Source organism: Osmia lignaria, chromosome 7 (genome assembly GCF_051020975.1).
Source record: "Osmia lignaria lignaria isolate PbOS001 chromosome 7, iyOsmLign1, whole genome shotgun sequence".
NCBI lineage: Eukaryota > Metazoa > Arthropoda > Insecta > Hymenoptera > Megachilidae > Osmia > Osmia lignaria.
In genome coordinates, this window is record NC_135038.1 from 8,634,074 (window position 1) to 8,649,804 (window position 15,731).

General features: G+C 39.5%; 2 protein-coding genes across 5 annotated transcripts in view; both read right to left on the minus strand.

Moving 5' to 3' along the window:
• The window catches only part of LOC117604539 (extracellular serine/threonine protein CG31145), a 42,242-nt gene extending 39,187 nt beyond the window's left edge, over window positions 1-3,055 (minus strand). For all 4 annotated transcript variants that reach the window (XM_076689321.1, XM_076689320.1, XM_076689322.1 and 1 more), the window contains exon 1: window positions 810-3,055. In XM_076689321.1, the coding sequence (XP_076545436.1) occupies window positions 810-1,276 (467 nt within the window). In that variant the 5' untranslated portion in view covers window positions 1,277-3,055. The remainder of the gene's footprint in view (window positions 1-809) is intronic.
• LOC117604541 (coiled-coil domain-containing protein 137) overlaps window positions 3,017-15,731 on the minus strand; it is a 37,706-nt gene continuing 24,991 nt past the window's right edge. Inside the window, exon 5 of the mRNA XM_034324735.2 lies at window positions 3,017-3,159. The gene's annotated coding sequence lies outside the window, so the exon portion shown is untranslated. The remainder of the gene's footprint in view (window positions 3,160-15,731) is intronic.

Here is a 15,731-nt window from a genome sequence, read left to right on the forward strand (position 1 = left end):
TACTTTCGACGTTGTTCCGGTTAATTAGGTGTCGCGTTCCAGCCGCTGAAAAGCTGCCTTATCTTACGCAGAAACGGGGACGGATATTTTCACCGGTTACCCGCGATAACAACGGAAAATTTTCACGTAACCTCGCCTCTGATCGTCGTTATCGAACTAGATAAAGGAATATCATTTCTAGTCTACGAATGCGTTCAAACCCATTGTCCATAATAATTAAATCTCCAACTGTGATCGTGAAAATGAAAACGATCCGAATCGTATACATTGAGAAACGTTTCACTCTGTTTACCTTCTTCAAGATAATTCGAGTATCAATAGATACAACCGTTGACCCACTTACTGAAACGCGATTCTGTGTAATTCTAACAAGGGACATTATCCAATCGACACACGCCGATTTTGATGCCCTTTGAGTATGATATAGAACTGAAAAAAATATTTGACCTGCTGAAGGGGTGAAAAAAATGACAAAAATAGATTATTTTTCAATATATTTTTTAAACAAATAAATTTATCAAAACGGTGGCTACATAGAAAAATTTGCTGTTCAAAAACACACCAATTCCATTTTGAATTTTTCGCCTACACCTAATAGTTCCTGAGATATTCAAGAAAATATATTTTGCAACCCCAATTTGAGGGCTATTTTCACCCCTTCAGCATGGACGATTGCCGATAAAAAAAATACGTGTCAAATATTTTGTTCCTTATTTGTTTCATTATTTTGTAATGTCCCTTGTAAGATACCCAGAAAACATAGAAAAATATCGAGAAATAATCTCAAGAAAGAAAAATAAATGACTCACTTTGGGCCGACTTTCCTCAGTTCCCCCAAGGTCGGATTGTACGAATGATCCTCCCCGCTGATCCTGGCCACACCCTCGTACGCACCGACACCGTAACCGTTCACCACAAGGTCCACTAAATCCGAGAAACTATCGTGCACCTGGTTCTTCTCGGTCCTCGACTCTTTAGCTTCGTTACCGGACACCTTACCGCTGTTCTGAGTGGTGCCAACCGCGTCGCCGCTCGTCTGTTCCTTGCTAGCGTTAGCACGCTGCAAGAATTTCCGTCGAAACGTGTTATAAATCGTGTCCGTGTTCGGATCGTCGCCGACCCTAACCCGTCCGTGGCTAGGGACCAGATGATGTCCACTGTAACCCAGATCCATCTGAAGGTCCATCACTAACAGTACAGTGAACAATATCGCGAAGGCGCTCAGGCATAACATCAGTTTATCGCGGATCCGAATCATCCTGAAGGTGAATTTCATTTTCAAGCTGTTGGAATCTTGAATGCTTCTATATTTACCTTTCACCTTTTTCTTACGCACTGATCTTACTTGAAATTTATTCGTAGACTTTCCCGAAGTCTGATCGTTTAAATGATGACACAACTGGGGTTCGAGCACTACGTTGGTCCTCGGTACATCTTCGCCAGGGTTGGACAGATTGACACGAACGGTCACGAGGTCAGAATTATTTCTCCCAGGGAATACCGGTAGGTGATCGTCGATTCGTTCATCTTTCACTGTGTAGAACGGAGCAGATTCTATCTCGACGCTGGAACAGTGGACAGACGTCGTGGGGTGACGAGTGTTCGAGTTGACTAGCTGTTCACTCGTCCTCTTCGTAGGCTCCGAGTGTCTGCTCTCTGCCTCGTCCCCGCCCGGTTGCTGGCGGGCATCCGTGAAATTCGCAAGTTTGCATTTTACGCGGACGGTCGACGCGTGCAGCTCGTCGCCGCGTATCCCTGACTTCCTAGCCGAGACGCGTTGCTTATCGTCTGACCCGTGCTTCTTATCACCCAGCTCGAGCCTCGACGACCTATGAACCTGCCACTCGTCAGGCGGAGGCGAGCGTTTAGCCTTCCACCACTTGTCGCAGTTATCTACCTTGTCCCTATCCGACGACCTTGAATTTTCTCTCCTGATTCTCCTCTCCACTGATTTATCCACACGGACGAATCGTCTGTGAGCGATCGGCGAGCAGTCGACCGCCACGGAATCAGCGGACACTCCGCAGATAGGAAATGCCGTCCAAAGTTTCCGATGAACCTGTTCGATACCTGGACTCAGACTCTCCTCGCTCCAAGATCTTCGATGGCTAAGGTGAAGAGTCTGGAGGATCTTTGTGGACTTCTCCAAACGTCTTCTGATTAAGACACGTTCTTCGAGCAGTCTTAGGTTGTCTTCTATTCGGATCAGGTCCTCCACGTCCTCTATGGACACACTTTTGGAGGAATCGTAGTTGTCTTCTATGAAAAAGGGTCTTCTATGATTTTTGGGAGATTGATTAGAGGGGACTAAAGGATGGTGATTGTTATTTTGTATCTGAGGTGAATGATCTTTGAATTCGTCCTCTGGATCGATAACAGAGATACGGATGTTGGAGGATTCTGTAACTTTAGAATCCTTGGAAGACTTTTTAATTGGATCAATTTCCAGAGATCTGCTTCCGGATTTCTTTCTTCTGACTGGAGGAACAGGTCTGTCCTCGTCGCTGCTACTGGACAAGAATTTCTTCCGTAGAACCTGAGGACTTTTTTGAATATTTCTGACCAGCCTCTCGCAACCTTCTGTGATATTATCCTTCGAGTTCTTTACAAGTCTTCTGAGAAAGGAATCGCTTTTATGTAATTTGCTGCGAGGTGCTTCCTCTTTGGGGTCGGGGATATCAACAGCCTCCTGTTCCTTGGTGCTTTCCGAAGATCTTTTATTTCTATCTTTGAAAAACTTGAATCTAGGCCTGTCTGAGGATTCTGTTCTCCTTTTATTGTTCTTCGATGACCGAACGCGATCGCTCAGGCTCTGCTTGATCTTTCCTTCGTTCCTTCGAGCTCTGAATCGCGAATCTTCATCGTTTTCGGTCCAACTCGATGACGTCCGCGGCTGTCGAAACGATCTCGGCTCGCTATCTTCCAATATCCGGAGGTTTGAACGCGTCGTCTCCTCGCTGGAACCACTTGTGGGACATCTCCTCTCGTCCAGAGTTCCTCTCGCTCGCGAAACGACGCGGAATTTTGGAATGTCGCTCGCGAATCGCGAACAAAGTCTCTTCGATTCGAATCACTGACTCACCGATTGTTTCCAATTTTTTGGGGGTTGTTTCGGGGTTTCTCGACACTGTCAGCCTTTCGATCTCACCGATTCACCGTCTGGAAAATAAAGGAGAAGAAAAATGTTAGAAAGAGTTAGAATTGCCGGCGAAGTAACAAAGTTTCACGGGGAATCTTCTAAAGGCAAGACAGCCTGGTCGCGAATATTCAGATAAACCGATTTCGTTCTCTGGATATTAAAGTCACCTCAGATATTGAATTACGCGGCTCCGCTGGATGCAACGGTGTTTCCTGGTGTAAAAGACAGGAAAGGAACGAAGCCTTTACGAGCTATCCTTCTCTCACCCTCCCTGTATCCTCTATAACGTTCTCACAGCATTGCCTTTATGACGCGACTTTTGCGATAACTGTAATGGCCACTCTCGCAACACGAAGCACACCATTACCGTCACTCTATTTCACAGTTGATATCTCCTCCCTCTTTCAACCACTGCGCCCGCCCACACATTCGAGCATCCCCTTGAAGGCTGCACCTTGACCCACTGCATCTAACTACCTGCATGCACCTGCAGGCAAATTCGATAAAATGCCTGCAAACCTGCTATTATTTTTATATCCACCCACCGTTCATTTATTTTAGGATTGTTGAATTATTTAAATTAGAAATAGGTTACTCAAATATCTACAATAATGAAAATATGCCTGTATATAACTGCAAGCAAATTCAATAAAATTTTTATACCCGTCCACCGTTTATTTATTTTAGGATTATTCAATTATTTAAATTAGAAAAACGTTAATCAAATATCTATAATAATGTAAGCAAATTCAATAAAATTTTTATATCCATCCACTGTTTATTTATTTGAAGATTATCAAATTATTTAAATTAGATAAACGTTAATCAAATATCTATAATAATGTAAGCAAATTCAATAAAATTTTTATATCCATCCACCGTTTATTTATTTCAGAATCATTTAAATCATTTAAACCGGAAAAGGGTTACTCAAATATCTTATAATAATGAAAATATCATTACTGAAACCTGTCTATAAACGATAAATAAATTATTTATCAAGTTTCATTGATCGATTCGCTGAAAGTGAAAGGGTTAAAAGTTTAATCGCGCGTGAACAGAGACAACAAGGCTATATCAGATGAGTCCAGTTTTATAGAAGCACTCTTTTAGCCCGATAAGAGGATGCTTCTCCCGGCTATCTTTATTATCGTCGAAGAATAGGAAGAATCTGAAACGGTGGTTCTTCCAGTATCGTCCGAGGAAAGTTACAACGTTTCGTTTCCTTATGTTAGAGGCCTGCGACCCGGCAGTCGTTCAGATCAAAGATTTCAGCGAAACGACACCGATTTCCAATCGTTTCGTAGCATGCACGAAGGGACGAGCTAAGGGTAGTGGCGGTAAATCGAGTAACAATCTCTTTTTCGTAACATTAGCAGCAGCAATTTCGCGGAAACTGCGCTCTCAGTTAGCGGAACGACTTCGCTACTGTACCTGGGCCAAACTACGAGAAATACTTTTCCCTTCCTATCCCTCGACCATACGGTGCCTGAATGACCCGTTTAACCCATTACCTCTTTCAATGCCCGGTCACAATTTAACGTGACAAACGCAAATTGTATTTACGACGCGATACGATCGAACCCGATTGTTTTTTGATTAAAGATAGAAGAATAATCGAAAGGATAATTCAAGAAACGATACTGTTAATCTATAAGGGGCAAATGAATATCTATTCTCAGCCGAACGATCGGCAGGAATCAAAGGATGGAAATAAATTATACGGGGAATGAGTTCATGAATTAAACAGATATCGAACGATTCTAGTCTTGATAGATGTTAAAGACAGAAATCAAGTGCAAGTTATTCTAGTCGACGGGATAGAAGGAAATTGGATTTAAAATAACCACGAATATCGAGAATATTTCACATTGTCTAGACGGTATTTCTCTCCGAAAGATAATAAATTATGTGGCCGAGTTGAAATATTGCCTCGAAATAAGATGATTCTTCAAATTTTTCGACGGCTACGTGATTGAAATAAAAAAAAAAGTAATGAAATTTTAGAAACGAGACCATAGAGGATCGAGAAAGATAAAGATAAAATTTAACAACGAGCAGATTTTCGGTATAAAAGTAAAGGAATCCGGGATTCTTGCAGAGTTCAACCTGGTCGCACGTATGGCTTTCGCAAATATAAATACAATGGATAATTGTAAGCTGGAGCCGATTCGGTGCGATAACGTTAAAAGCTCGGCTTTCGTGCTACCTTCTAATTAGAAATTTCGATTATTAAGGTGAACACACGATCCTTGGTAAACGCGATTCCGTCGTGCAATTAGAAACCATTGGATTAGAAGCTGAAACTACTAACTCCATTTATCTAGATAGTTACAGAAATGCAAACACCATTTGTCTCGTCTATTTTCTAATTTACCATTTGAGTTAATGAAAGAGCCTCATTTTCATTTCAGCGAAGTCTTAAGCTGTAGAAAGAAAACGTTTACAAATTTGTTTTTCAAAGCTGTTTATACGTTTACAGAATTTTTCATTTACTATTCGAGTCCATTGTTCCACGAAGGAAGTTTCATAGAGAGCAGAAAATGGAATCTCTGTTACCTGCTTGTAATCTTAATATTAAACCACGATATTAAAACCGATATTAAAACAGTACCCTCGGAATTTACCGAGATAATACTTATTTTAAGCTCGACAACAAGAACATAGTAATACGAGGAAGAATTTTTTGAATAACGTAGAAGTATGAAAGGAAAACCATTATGTACATATTTGAAATAAATTGGAAAAATGAATAAACGAAGCGATCGAACGGTTTTTGATCGTGAAAATTAACGAAGAATCAATCCGTTTATCCAGCGAGTCGACTGGAAAAATAAGAATCAAAATCCTATACCGTAGCTCGGATTCCTTCTTTTGTCGTCGGTTTCACCTCCGGGGCGAATTCGAGTTTTCTCGCAGGACTCGCGGATAATGCGGCTGAATCTCGAGATATACTTCTTATTTTCCATCTGACGCCCGACGAATAATAAACGCGAATGCTTCCAGAGATACGCTTGGCAACAATCACGGTGCGATTCTATTTCGAGGAAACAACAGCAAGCTGGAATTCGTTTTCTTGCTTACCAGCCTCCCGGTCGTTTCATTTCCAAATGAAAAACCATTTCCTTCTTTATCCTTCAATTATCCGTCGCTGGAGATCGTTTATCTCCGTCGTGCCGTTCGATGCGTTTAACTGATTTTTCACTCGCCCCTTTTGTTTTCTGTTTGAAAAGCAAAAGAGGAATCTCAACTTCCTTTCAACGCGAACAAAGTTGTACGACGCGAACTCGTGCTTCTGACAGAGAAGTTATTTTCGGAGAGTGTAAACAGCGCAGTTCTTCCAAAAATAACGAAACAACAATAGAGACGAAATATCTGATCAACTATCTACTAGTTTTCGTTCACCGAAACGTGTCCGAGAACTCGAGGAGCAATCAGTTGAAAAACAATGCCTCCTTTTTACGACATCCTTATCTTTATATGTATTTTTTCGAGACGCTGTTTTACTCGTTGTCCTTGCTTTAAAAAAAGACTCCTCGGTTTATTTGTTGCGCGACCGACGCGCATGGCAAACTCAAAATCGGAATCATTCATTGCATATGAATCTTGCGAAAGAAATTTATGCGACGTCTATGACTAGACTGCGAATGTTTCCGTAACGTTTACAACATCCTTTACCTTGTTTTGCAATTCTTGCAGTAATATTTAAACGATAAATCTTTTAGAAAATAAGGTCGCAAGTAGGGTAACGGATAACCTGTTTCTCAACCCTCGAACGGCGGACCATGGAGAGAGCCCGCCCCGAGACGGCGGACCATGGAGAGAGCCACAATTTTAATAATAAAATATAATTATCTTTCGTAGCTCGAATACTTTTCGTTTTAAATAGAATTATCATTTATTATGTAACAAACGTATTATACTATATTTTAATAGTATAATAAATGTATACATTAGCCTAATTTCAAGTAATTTTTTAATATAGAAAAAATTCATGATCCATCGATGGAAATGAAAGATTAATCAATCGAGGATTCACGACATTCTGGTAGGAAGAAGAGGCAGAGTTTCAAGATGGATCTCATGAAATATTGAAGGACCAAAAAATTATGTCGACAGCTTAACGTCCGACGAGTGTTCCCTGGGCGTCTCGAGCGCAAAAGAATATGCAAAACAGAAGGATGCAGTTGAGCAGAAGAGAAGGGGGAGAATCCGAAGAAGGTGCTCGAAACTCGACTCGTGGATCATTTAAATATTGCACAGGGAAATGAGTAAATAAAAGCAGCAGGTCGAGAGCGTACGGATAGAATCTGGAATCAACTCACTCTCTCGAAATTGTCGGAAAAGTTCATCGACTAGTTTCATCGGGAATTTTTACAAATTTTCATTTACTCAACGATCCTTTGATCGAAACCTCTGAAGCGAGGTTTTCAAATGAGAAACACGCGTCGATCCGGGTCGTAAAACGAGCTACGTTCCGAGTTTAATTCGTACGTCAAATCCTTTGTCGAAGTGTCGATAAAAAGTAATTCGAAAATTTAACGGTGTGAAATTTTACGAGTTCGGAGATTGATTCATTGGAGAACTCAGCGCGAGATGAATTAAAAAGGAGGAGATGAAAATTCGTTGGGTAGAAATTGCCGTAATGATGAAATTTAAAAATGAAACGACGGAATGGTGGAGTTTGCCAAAAGCGTTAATTAACATCCCCTAAATATTCAATTAAACAATTCGCCTTCGGTGGTACCGCTACGAATCGCGATTAATTAAATTTCAGAAACGTTTCGTTACGCGCTGACCTTTTAATTTCTAATCAGACGACGGCTGCCGAAATGGTTAACATTTTGGAAATTAGCTGACGATATAAAATAAAGCATCCGAGTGTGGGGAAAAGTGAAACCGCGTTCCCTTTCCATTCGACACAGAGATCCTAGCTTTTCTTTGACCCTTCTGTTTTCCTCTCGTTCCGCAGCTTACACGTGCAGCCCGCTTGGACGCCCTAATTAATTGCAATCCGTTCTCCCGAAACGAGAGCTTAACTCCGCTTGGAAGAATAGTGGTATTAAAATGCGCGATGGTGTTAAAACAACCCCGTTTTTCCGCCGCACCGAATCCCGGCGAATTATTAAAGGTGCGATGACGAACGGAGGAAGGAAAATCAAAGTACCGAGGGGAAAATAATTAGAAAATTTCACAGGACCACCCACTAGCCTCGCGAATAGGTCGTTGAAATAAAAAGTCAAGTTATAATGTTAAGTTAACAAATTATTTTTTTTGTTCTTTGATTCGACTGTGTACTCATATTCCAGCTAGGTAACCGTGAAACTCAAGCGCAGTTTAAGCCCGCTAATTAATTGCAGTCTGTTCTGGAACGCGTGCCAACGGAGTTTACATTACCCCAGGCTCGTTCTCTAATTATTAACATAATTAATAATTCGATCTTTACGGCTATGAATCACAACTTTCTTACTGCTCTATTCGACACCATGAATCTCGCGTTATTACACCGTGCTTGAATTTTGACCAATTACTACTAGCTGCACTTAATTAACGACGTAATTAACGATCCACCCTTGGCAACCATCCCTCTGCTTGCGAACCCTAAAAAGACGTCATTAAGGGGTAAAAATGACAGCGATATAAGTCACCTGGTTCTCATTTTGTAAATGAAAGATCATCTCGAATTTTATCATCAATTCTTTTTTTTTTAATTTCAACGTTTATGTAATTATCCTGTATCCGTTAACGGGAATTTATTATAAAAGCCAAGAGATTATTTTGATTAGACAAGAAGAAATTGACGTTGTAAAGTGGTTGTAATCACAGTAATTAACGAGATTATTGTTTCAATTAATTCTCAGGCGACGAATGTATCTTAACTGCAATCTTTTAACTAATTTTGATCGATATCCTTGTCTTGCACTCTCGTTTTAATCGCCGCGCGATCATCACGGTAATTAAAACCCCTTCTTATCAATGAAAATGACCGGTGTCTCTTCGTTATAACTGTTAATCTAACCAACGATCCTGCAACGATAAGAGGATACCTTTATTCGATCAATTAGTCGTTGCCGGCCGCAAATTACGGGATCACTGTCCTTGATGAACGTAGATTCGACGCCGAGCCGAATGAATAAACCGTGGATGAATGGGGATTAATTAGACGACTAATTAACACATCCCTTTCTAAACGAAAATGATCACTCTTTAATTTGAATAATTGTTTTAACACGAAATTGAGAGTTTACTCGAAAAGAAGCCTTTTTATTCTCGCAAAAGGTCGCTCATTGAATTTCACGGAAAATTTGCCCGACGGGTCGGGAGAAAAGTGAAAATCTCGCGTGATTTTCATCGTACCTAACGAGATTATCAACGTGACATGTAATTTCAGCAGAGCAACAACGCGAAAAGTGTCTCCCGAACGAATTCACGACTTATCAACGATGAAACGTCTATGCGCGTGTATACTAAAATAATTATCATCGAAAAATTCAATTTCTCCTGTTGTCGGCGTTTCGAATTTTAGAAAAATTTCATGGAACAATGGTTATGATTTATAACAATTCAACGTGGCACGCGTTTCTAATTAACAAAGACAAGTTGAACGAGCAAAGGGTGGATTAATGAGTTAAAAAATGAAACGCGTATCTGCTGGGAAAAAGGTGCATCTCGTTGCGTACAATCATAAATGCAATTTTTGTGTACCGACGAATCTAAATCGCGTTTACTCGTCCGTTTTGCCGTGAAATTTTTAATTAAACGTCATCCGCATCCCGTTGCAACCCTTCCAGAATCACCGGCTTCGTTCGTCGGACGGAAAGAAAAATTCTACTATCGAGAAAATTTTATTAACCTCCGAATCGATTCCTATTTCATCGAGGTTTTACCAATTTCGCGTTTCTACTTCGGCTCCGTCGACTTTTCATATCGATTTGACTACTTGTCGTTCGATAATCAGTAGCTTCCAGTCACTGGAATTTAATCAGAAATGTAGGAAATTATTTTTATTATTTCCTGAAATTTTATTTCAATTTTTATTCCGAAAACTCGTTTTGATTGTAATATAAAATATTATCTCGTGGGATCATCTTTCGCGCGATTGATATTTCATAAAAATTAGGTTAATATTTTCGCATAGAAGCTCGACGAGATACTCGTATCGATGATGCTTCGATCGATTAATTTGATCGCCGAATCAACGGGAACAAATAGGAATAACATAATCATACACGAATGACGGGTGTTTCGGTGAGGGTTGCGTGGCTTTCCGCGTCGTGTTGGAATTATTTTTGGATGGCAAGCAGAGGCCATCCGCCAAGAATACTCGGCATGCTAATAGCGGGTTGACAAGTCGCATACAACCGGTGGGAAATGAGAACGTTTCTGACGTGAACCGAGAAACTGTTAAACCGCACGCGAACGCGTTACCTCGTAAACCTCTGATAAATATAAATAACGTCGAATCAACAAACGAGCCGGTGAAAATTTAAAAACAAGAAACGACTAAAAATACTTCTCTTAAATTAATATAAACAGGAAAGTTTTAAATTATTCCTCGAATTAGAGAGGGTAAAATATTTCTAACTAGCGTGAAATCCAATCGCACCGTTGACATCAATTATACCCCGTCCATTAATTAAGCGTCCGTGAACGCACAATGTTTATGATTGTTAATGTACCCGTGCTATGTATCAAATTATGTCAAACGAACGGATGTTCTATCACAATTCAACGATAAATGAGACGAAACGATCGAACGAGGTCGAATATATTAACCGAAAGCCAAACAATTTGTGTATTCTAATAAATGTTATGCTAATTAATCAATTTAAATGCCATAAGTAATCAACGATTATTATTTAAAATTTACAATTCTGAAGGGTCGATCTTTCGCGCAATTTTATTGACAAATTCATCTTCTTATTTGCGAGATAATATTTCTCGATCAAAGGGAAGACAATTTGTCGCGCGGCTCGCAACGATGGATCGTCAATAAAAGCTTTTATTTCGCGCGATCGCGTCGGGGAGGAGTTCGACGTCAACGCGGACCACCACCGTTTCCTGCCAACCGTAATTAACCTTCGTCGGGACTTTCGTCGACGAAAACTTTCGTGGCACGATAAACACGCTCGTTAACTCGTCCAAGAATCCGTGTCGTCTTTGAGTAGCCGCGTTAACAAGAAACGTGAACTCGCGTCATTAGAACCGCTTCCCATTCTCTGCTTTTTCCACCGCGATGATTAACCCATTTTTTAAACCATAAGTCTCCTCTCGTATGTTAAGTGTTTCTAACATTTCTGTTGATTCATCTTAACAAAAGACAAGGATTCTGTTTTTAAAAAAAAAAGAAAATTGTTATTTTTCAAGCCTGGTGTTTCTATGAAAGACTAACATCTTAAATTATTCAACAATAATAATCATAATACTATTAGTGCTAACATATTTGAGGACATATAAAAATTTCTCTTAACCCTTTGACTGCTTTGTCTTCACAAATTTGATCTATATTATCTTTAAAATATTTTATTATTTTTAATTAACACTAGAACTACCAAACCAATCAAAACGAGTGGTTTCAACTTTCTTATTTTAATTTAGAAATATTAAATTATGTTTCATCCCTTATCTATTTATTTCCTACAATTATTTTCAAAGAAGTCAATTAAATCAAAGAATTCCTAATAATATGAATGACGGATTCCTTTAGAAATTCAAGTAGTCAAAATATTAAACCGTTCAAAGAAGCCATACACGTCATTCAAAAAACCATCAATGAACGAAGAAATGAATCAAGTCGGTGTTAAATGTTCGTCTCGTGTTCCCGTCTGGCAATAACATCCTCCGGTGTTCGCAGCTGTCTTTTGTCTTATCGTGGCTATTGTCGATAAGTCGAAACAAATATACTCGCGAATCGCCATTTGCTCCTTCACTCGGTCTTTTCTCTGTCCCGTAACGTCGCGAATAAATTTATATGTTCTTCTCGAAGAAACAGCTAGCACGCGTCAAAGTGAACAGCCTCTTTTATATCGTCGATAAATAACGCGTGCTTCGTTGCTGGCTGTAAAACGCGACCCGTTCTAGCAATATTCGCGAAACAGTGCAAGACGAGCGGGAGCTTTTGTTGGATATCGTACAAAAGGAGACACTTTCTTAACGCCTCGAAAGGAGACGCTCTGTAATCGAGATGAAAACGTCTTGAAATGAATTTTTTATATCCTTCTCGGCTATCGTGAAACGAAACATCGATAAATGTTTCACCGTGCTACGAGTTTCAATTTTTAAATTAACAACAGCATTCCTTTGTGGTAAACGATCGACGTTCGAGCACGCGAGAAAAGAATTAAAGAGAAATCGAACTGATAATCGAGACGTAATTTTGAAAGCAAATGAAAAGCATCGAGCTTAGGAAAAGTGTGTTAAAAAATAGTTAAACTACGCTGTTCTAAATCGAAACATACAAGTGTTTCTTTTCCAGCTAATTTTAGACCGTCACACATCTCTATCCTTCGCCTCTAAATATACAGTGTCTGATATACAAGCGTCATTTTATGTAAGAGAATGAAATTTCTTTATAAATTTATCGTTTTTAAGAAAATTCAATTTTTTCCCCCTCGTTTTATTTGAAACACAACTGAATCATCCTGTATAGTGTTCGTATTTTCGATTCGCGGTCAAGCTGGTTGCTGTTGGTACCAAAAGAGCCAAGTAATGCGCGCATATTAATTATTCAGAATGGCGGCCGATTGCACCAGTTTCTCCGTCGAGTGGGCTCTATCGGTTGGAAAGTTTCACCAAGTTTCCAGCCTCGTGCGATTAAACTGTGTCAATAAATTGTCACACGCGATTCGCGGACCGACGATACTTGATGTCGCGGTGGCACGCAACCTGAAACCGTTTTCCACCGGCAAAGAAAAGGACATTTATAAAGTGACTATTTTCAACAACTTTCCTTTTTATTAATACGTTGCCTACGCGAAAATCTGTCAACCCTTTGACAAAGTCGTTTGAATAAAAACGATGGAATCGAAGGTGGAAGATGGGAAACGTCGTTAACTCTTTGGCATCGAGATACAAGTTTCAAAATAAGAGTGAAAAATGATTAAAATAATCAAGATCTAACACGATGACGTCAACGAGTTAGGTGTTGATCGTCGGATTTTCAAGCCGGTGAATTTCGTTGTCTAAAATTGTGCCGTGCCCTCGTGTATGATCGTTCTGACGTAAGCGATACAAACAAGTGCCAAATCGCGGTTGAATTACACGCGTAATAAACGTGACCGGCTTTTAATCGAGCCAATTGCTAATTTCTCGGACGATCGTGATACAAAACAAAGTTACAGAATCACACGAGCCGATAAACGTGAAAGAATTTTCATGAATAATTTAATATGTGTTTTTTTTTTGAACGATCTCCAAGAATATGACGCTTTAGAATGATTGCACAGTTCTAAATATATCGACTGCTATCTTCAATTATCTCTGGAAAACAGCACGGATGCCTTTACAAATATTCATCGTATTATCGTAACTGCAGCCGGGTACGTACTTCGCAAACGAACTGAAAGAGGGATTGAAAACGAAGCTCTGTCGGTTCTTTGGGATGAAAATTAAGCTGAAAAGCTGGAGCAACAGTTGACGCGTCATTTAATTAGTTTCGCTTTCTGCATCGAACGAGACCTCGTGTGATTCTGTAAACGCTACCGGTTCTTCATTTCCCTCCACGCGAATCAACTTTCCAAGGGAATTTGTCAATACGCTTCGATACAAATGTTTTCCATCCAATTAACTTCGTATATCGAAATTAATTTTTTTGAAAAACAATGCTTTGTAAATAAAAAGAAATTTGAAATATCGAAGAATTTATGAAAAGAAATTAGCAAACGTTTCATCCTCGAACGAATTAATTTCTTTTTTTAAACAATGCTTTGTAAATAAAAAGAAATTTAAGATATGGAAGAATTTATGAAAAGAAATTAGCAAACGTTTCATCCTCGAACGAATTAATTTCTTTTTTTTAAACAATGCTTCGTAAATAAAAAGAAATTTAAGATATCGAAGAACATATTAAAAAGAAATTAGCAAACGTTTCACCCTCGAATGAATTCGAGGAGAAACGCTTAATTGTTCCGAATTTCGAGAGACAACAATCGAGCGAAGAAGCCAATTTTCTGCCACGCTTAATTCGAAGCCGACGGGAACTCGCTACGAAGACTGGCCTTACACAATCGAATTAATGACAGGAAGCAATGATACAATTACTCTGCAGACGCTTAAACAGAGCCCTGACTCCGTTCAACCGTGATTGCTCGAGAAGAAACGGAATCCGCTGAAATCTGAATATCTTCTCGTGTCGCTTGGAATTAGTTTAATGAAATTAACCTGCTCCAATTGCAACCATGTTTTCCAGCTACGAAAATCACGGGTCCCGATAGCCGCGCAACATGCAACAGTTTCATTTTTAATCGTTAACCCTTTGATTCGTTTCGAACTCGTGATTAATGAGAAAAGAAATTTCAAGCGAAAAAGAAACTTCGGAATGGTTACATAAAAAATTTCTATTCCACGTGAAACGAAAAGGTTCGGCTGGCAATTAGAAACAATTGGCGCGCAATTAACCGATGCAATCGTAAAAGCGAGCTTCTAATAGACTGGAGAAACACAAGTTCGTTGAATGACACTCGCGTTCGAGGTCGAAGAAGAAATTAACACTGCGATAGTAAGTTGATTAAACAGTGACTAAATTTCCGTCCTTCTAACATTGTTCAATGACAAACACTGCAATCTGGTGCTAAGTGCTTGCAATTACCATTTTTCGATCTTCCTTCAATTGTGTAACGTTATTACGTAATACGAATATTATTTCATAAGAATGTTAAAGAAAATTTCTAACGAAATTCTAATTGATGAATTCTTTCGATAAGCAGTTAGTAAAACGCGTTTACAGGCACGTTTCGAGCGAAAGGGTCGTTAGATGATTAAGCGGACAATAAAAGTTTCCCATCACGTTTTCCATCGACACCGAAATAACCTTCGTGTTTACGAGATCTTCGAGATTCACGATAACAGGCTGCGGCTGATGAGGCGTTGCTCTTCGCGGTCAGAAGATAAAACTTATGCAAATTACCTAATAACACGACGGCGAAAACTTATTCGTGTGACCAGGGTAATGCAACTTTTACAGTTTAAACACGCCGCTTCAACGACTCCTATCGAAAGGAAGGAAGACATAAATTTTTTTTACCACGTTTATACTAACAGATATCGATTAGCATATCATTTCCGTCAGGTATCATCCGTGCAATCTGCTGTTAATTAACGCTTTAACTATACTGATAATACGTACAAAATTTCTACCAGCGTACTAGTTGCCTTATGAAGTGTAATCGATTAGCATGTCGGTCACTGGTGAAAGAAAATGCAAATTTCCATCATTTTCTTCGACGAACGCGTATTGTCATGTATTTTTTCTTTTATTTTTGCGAGTGCGTAAAGGTGAACGAGATCTCCTTATATAATTTCTCTGTAATCTAGTCTCGTAACTGAACTGAGTTATCTCATCGGGTGTCGTAGAACTGGTCTTAGATTTTTTGGA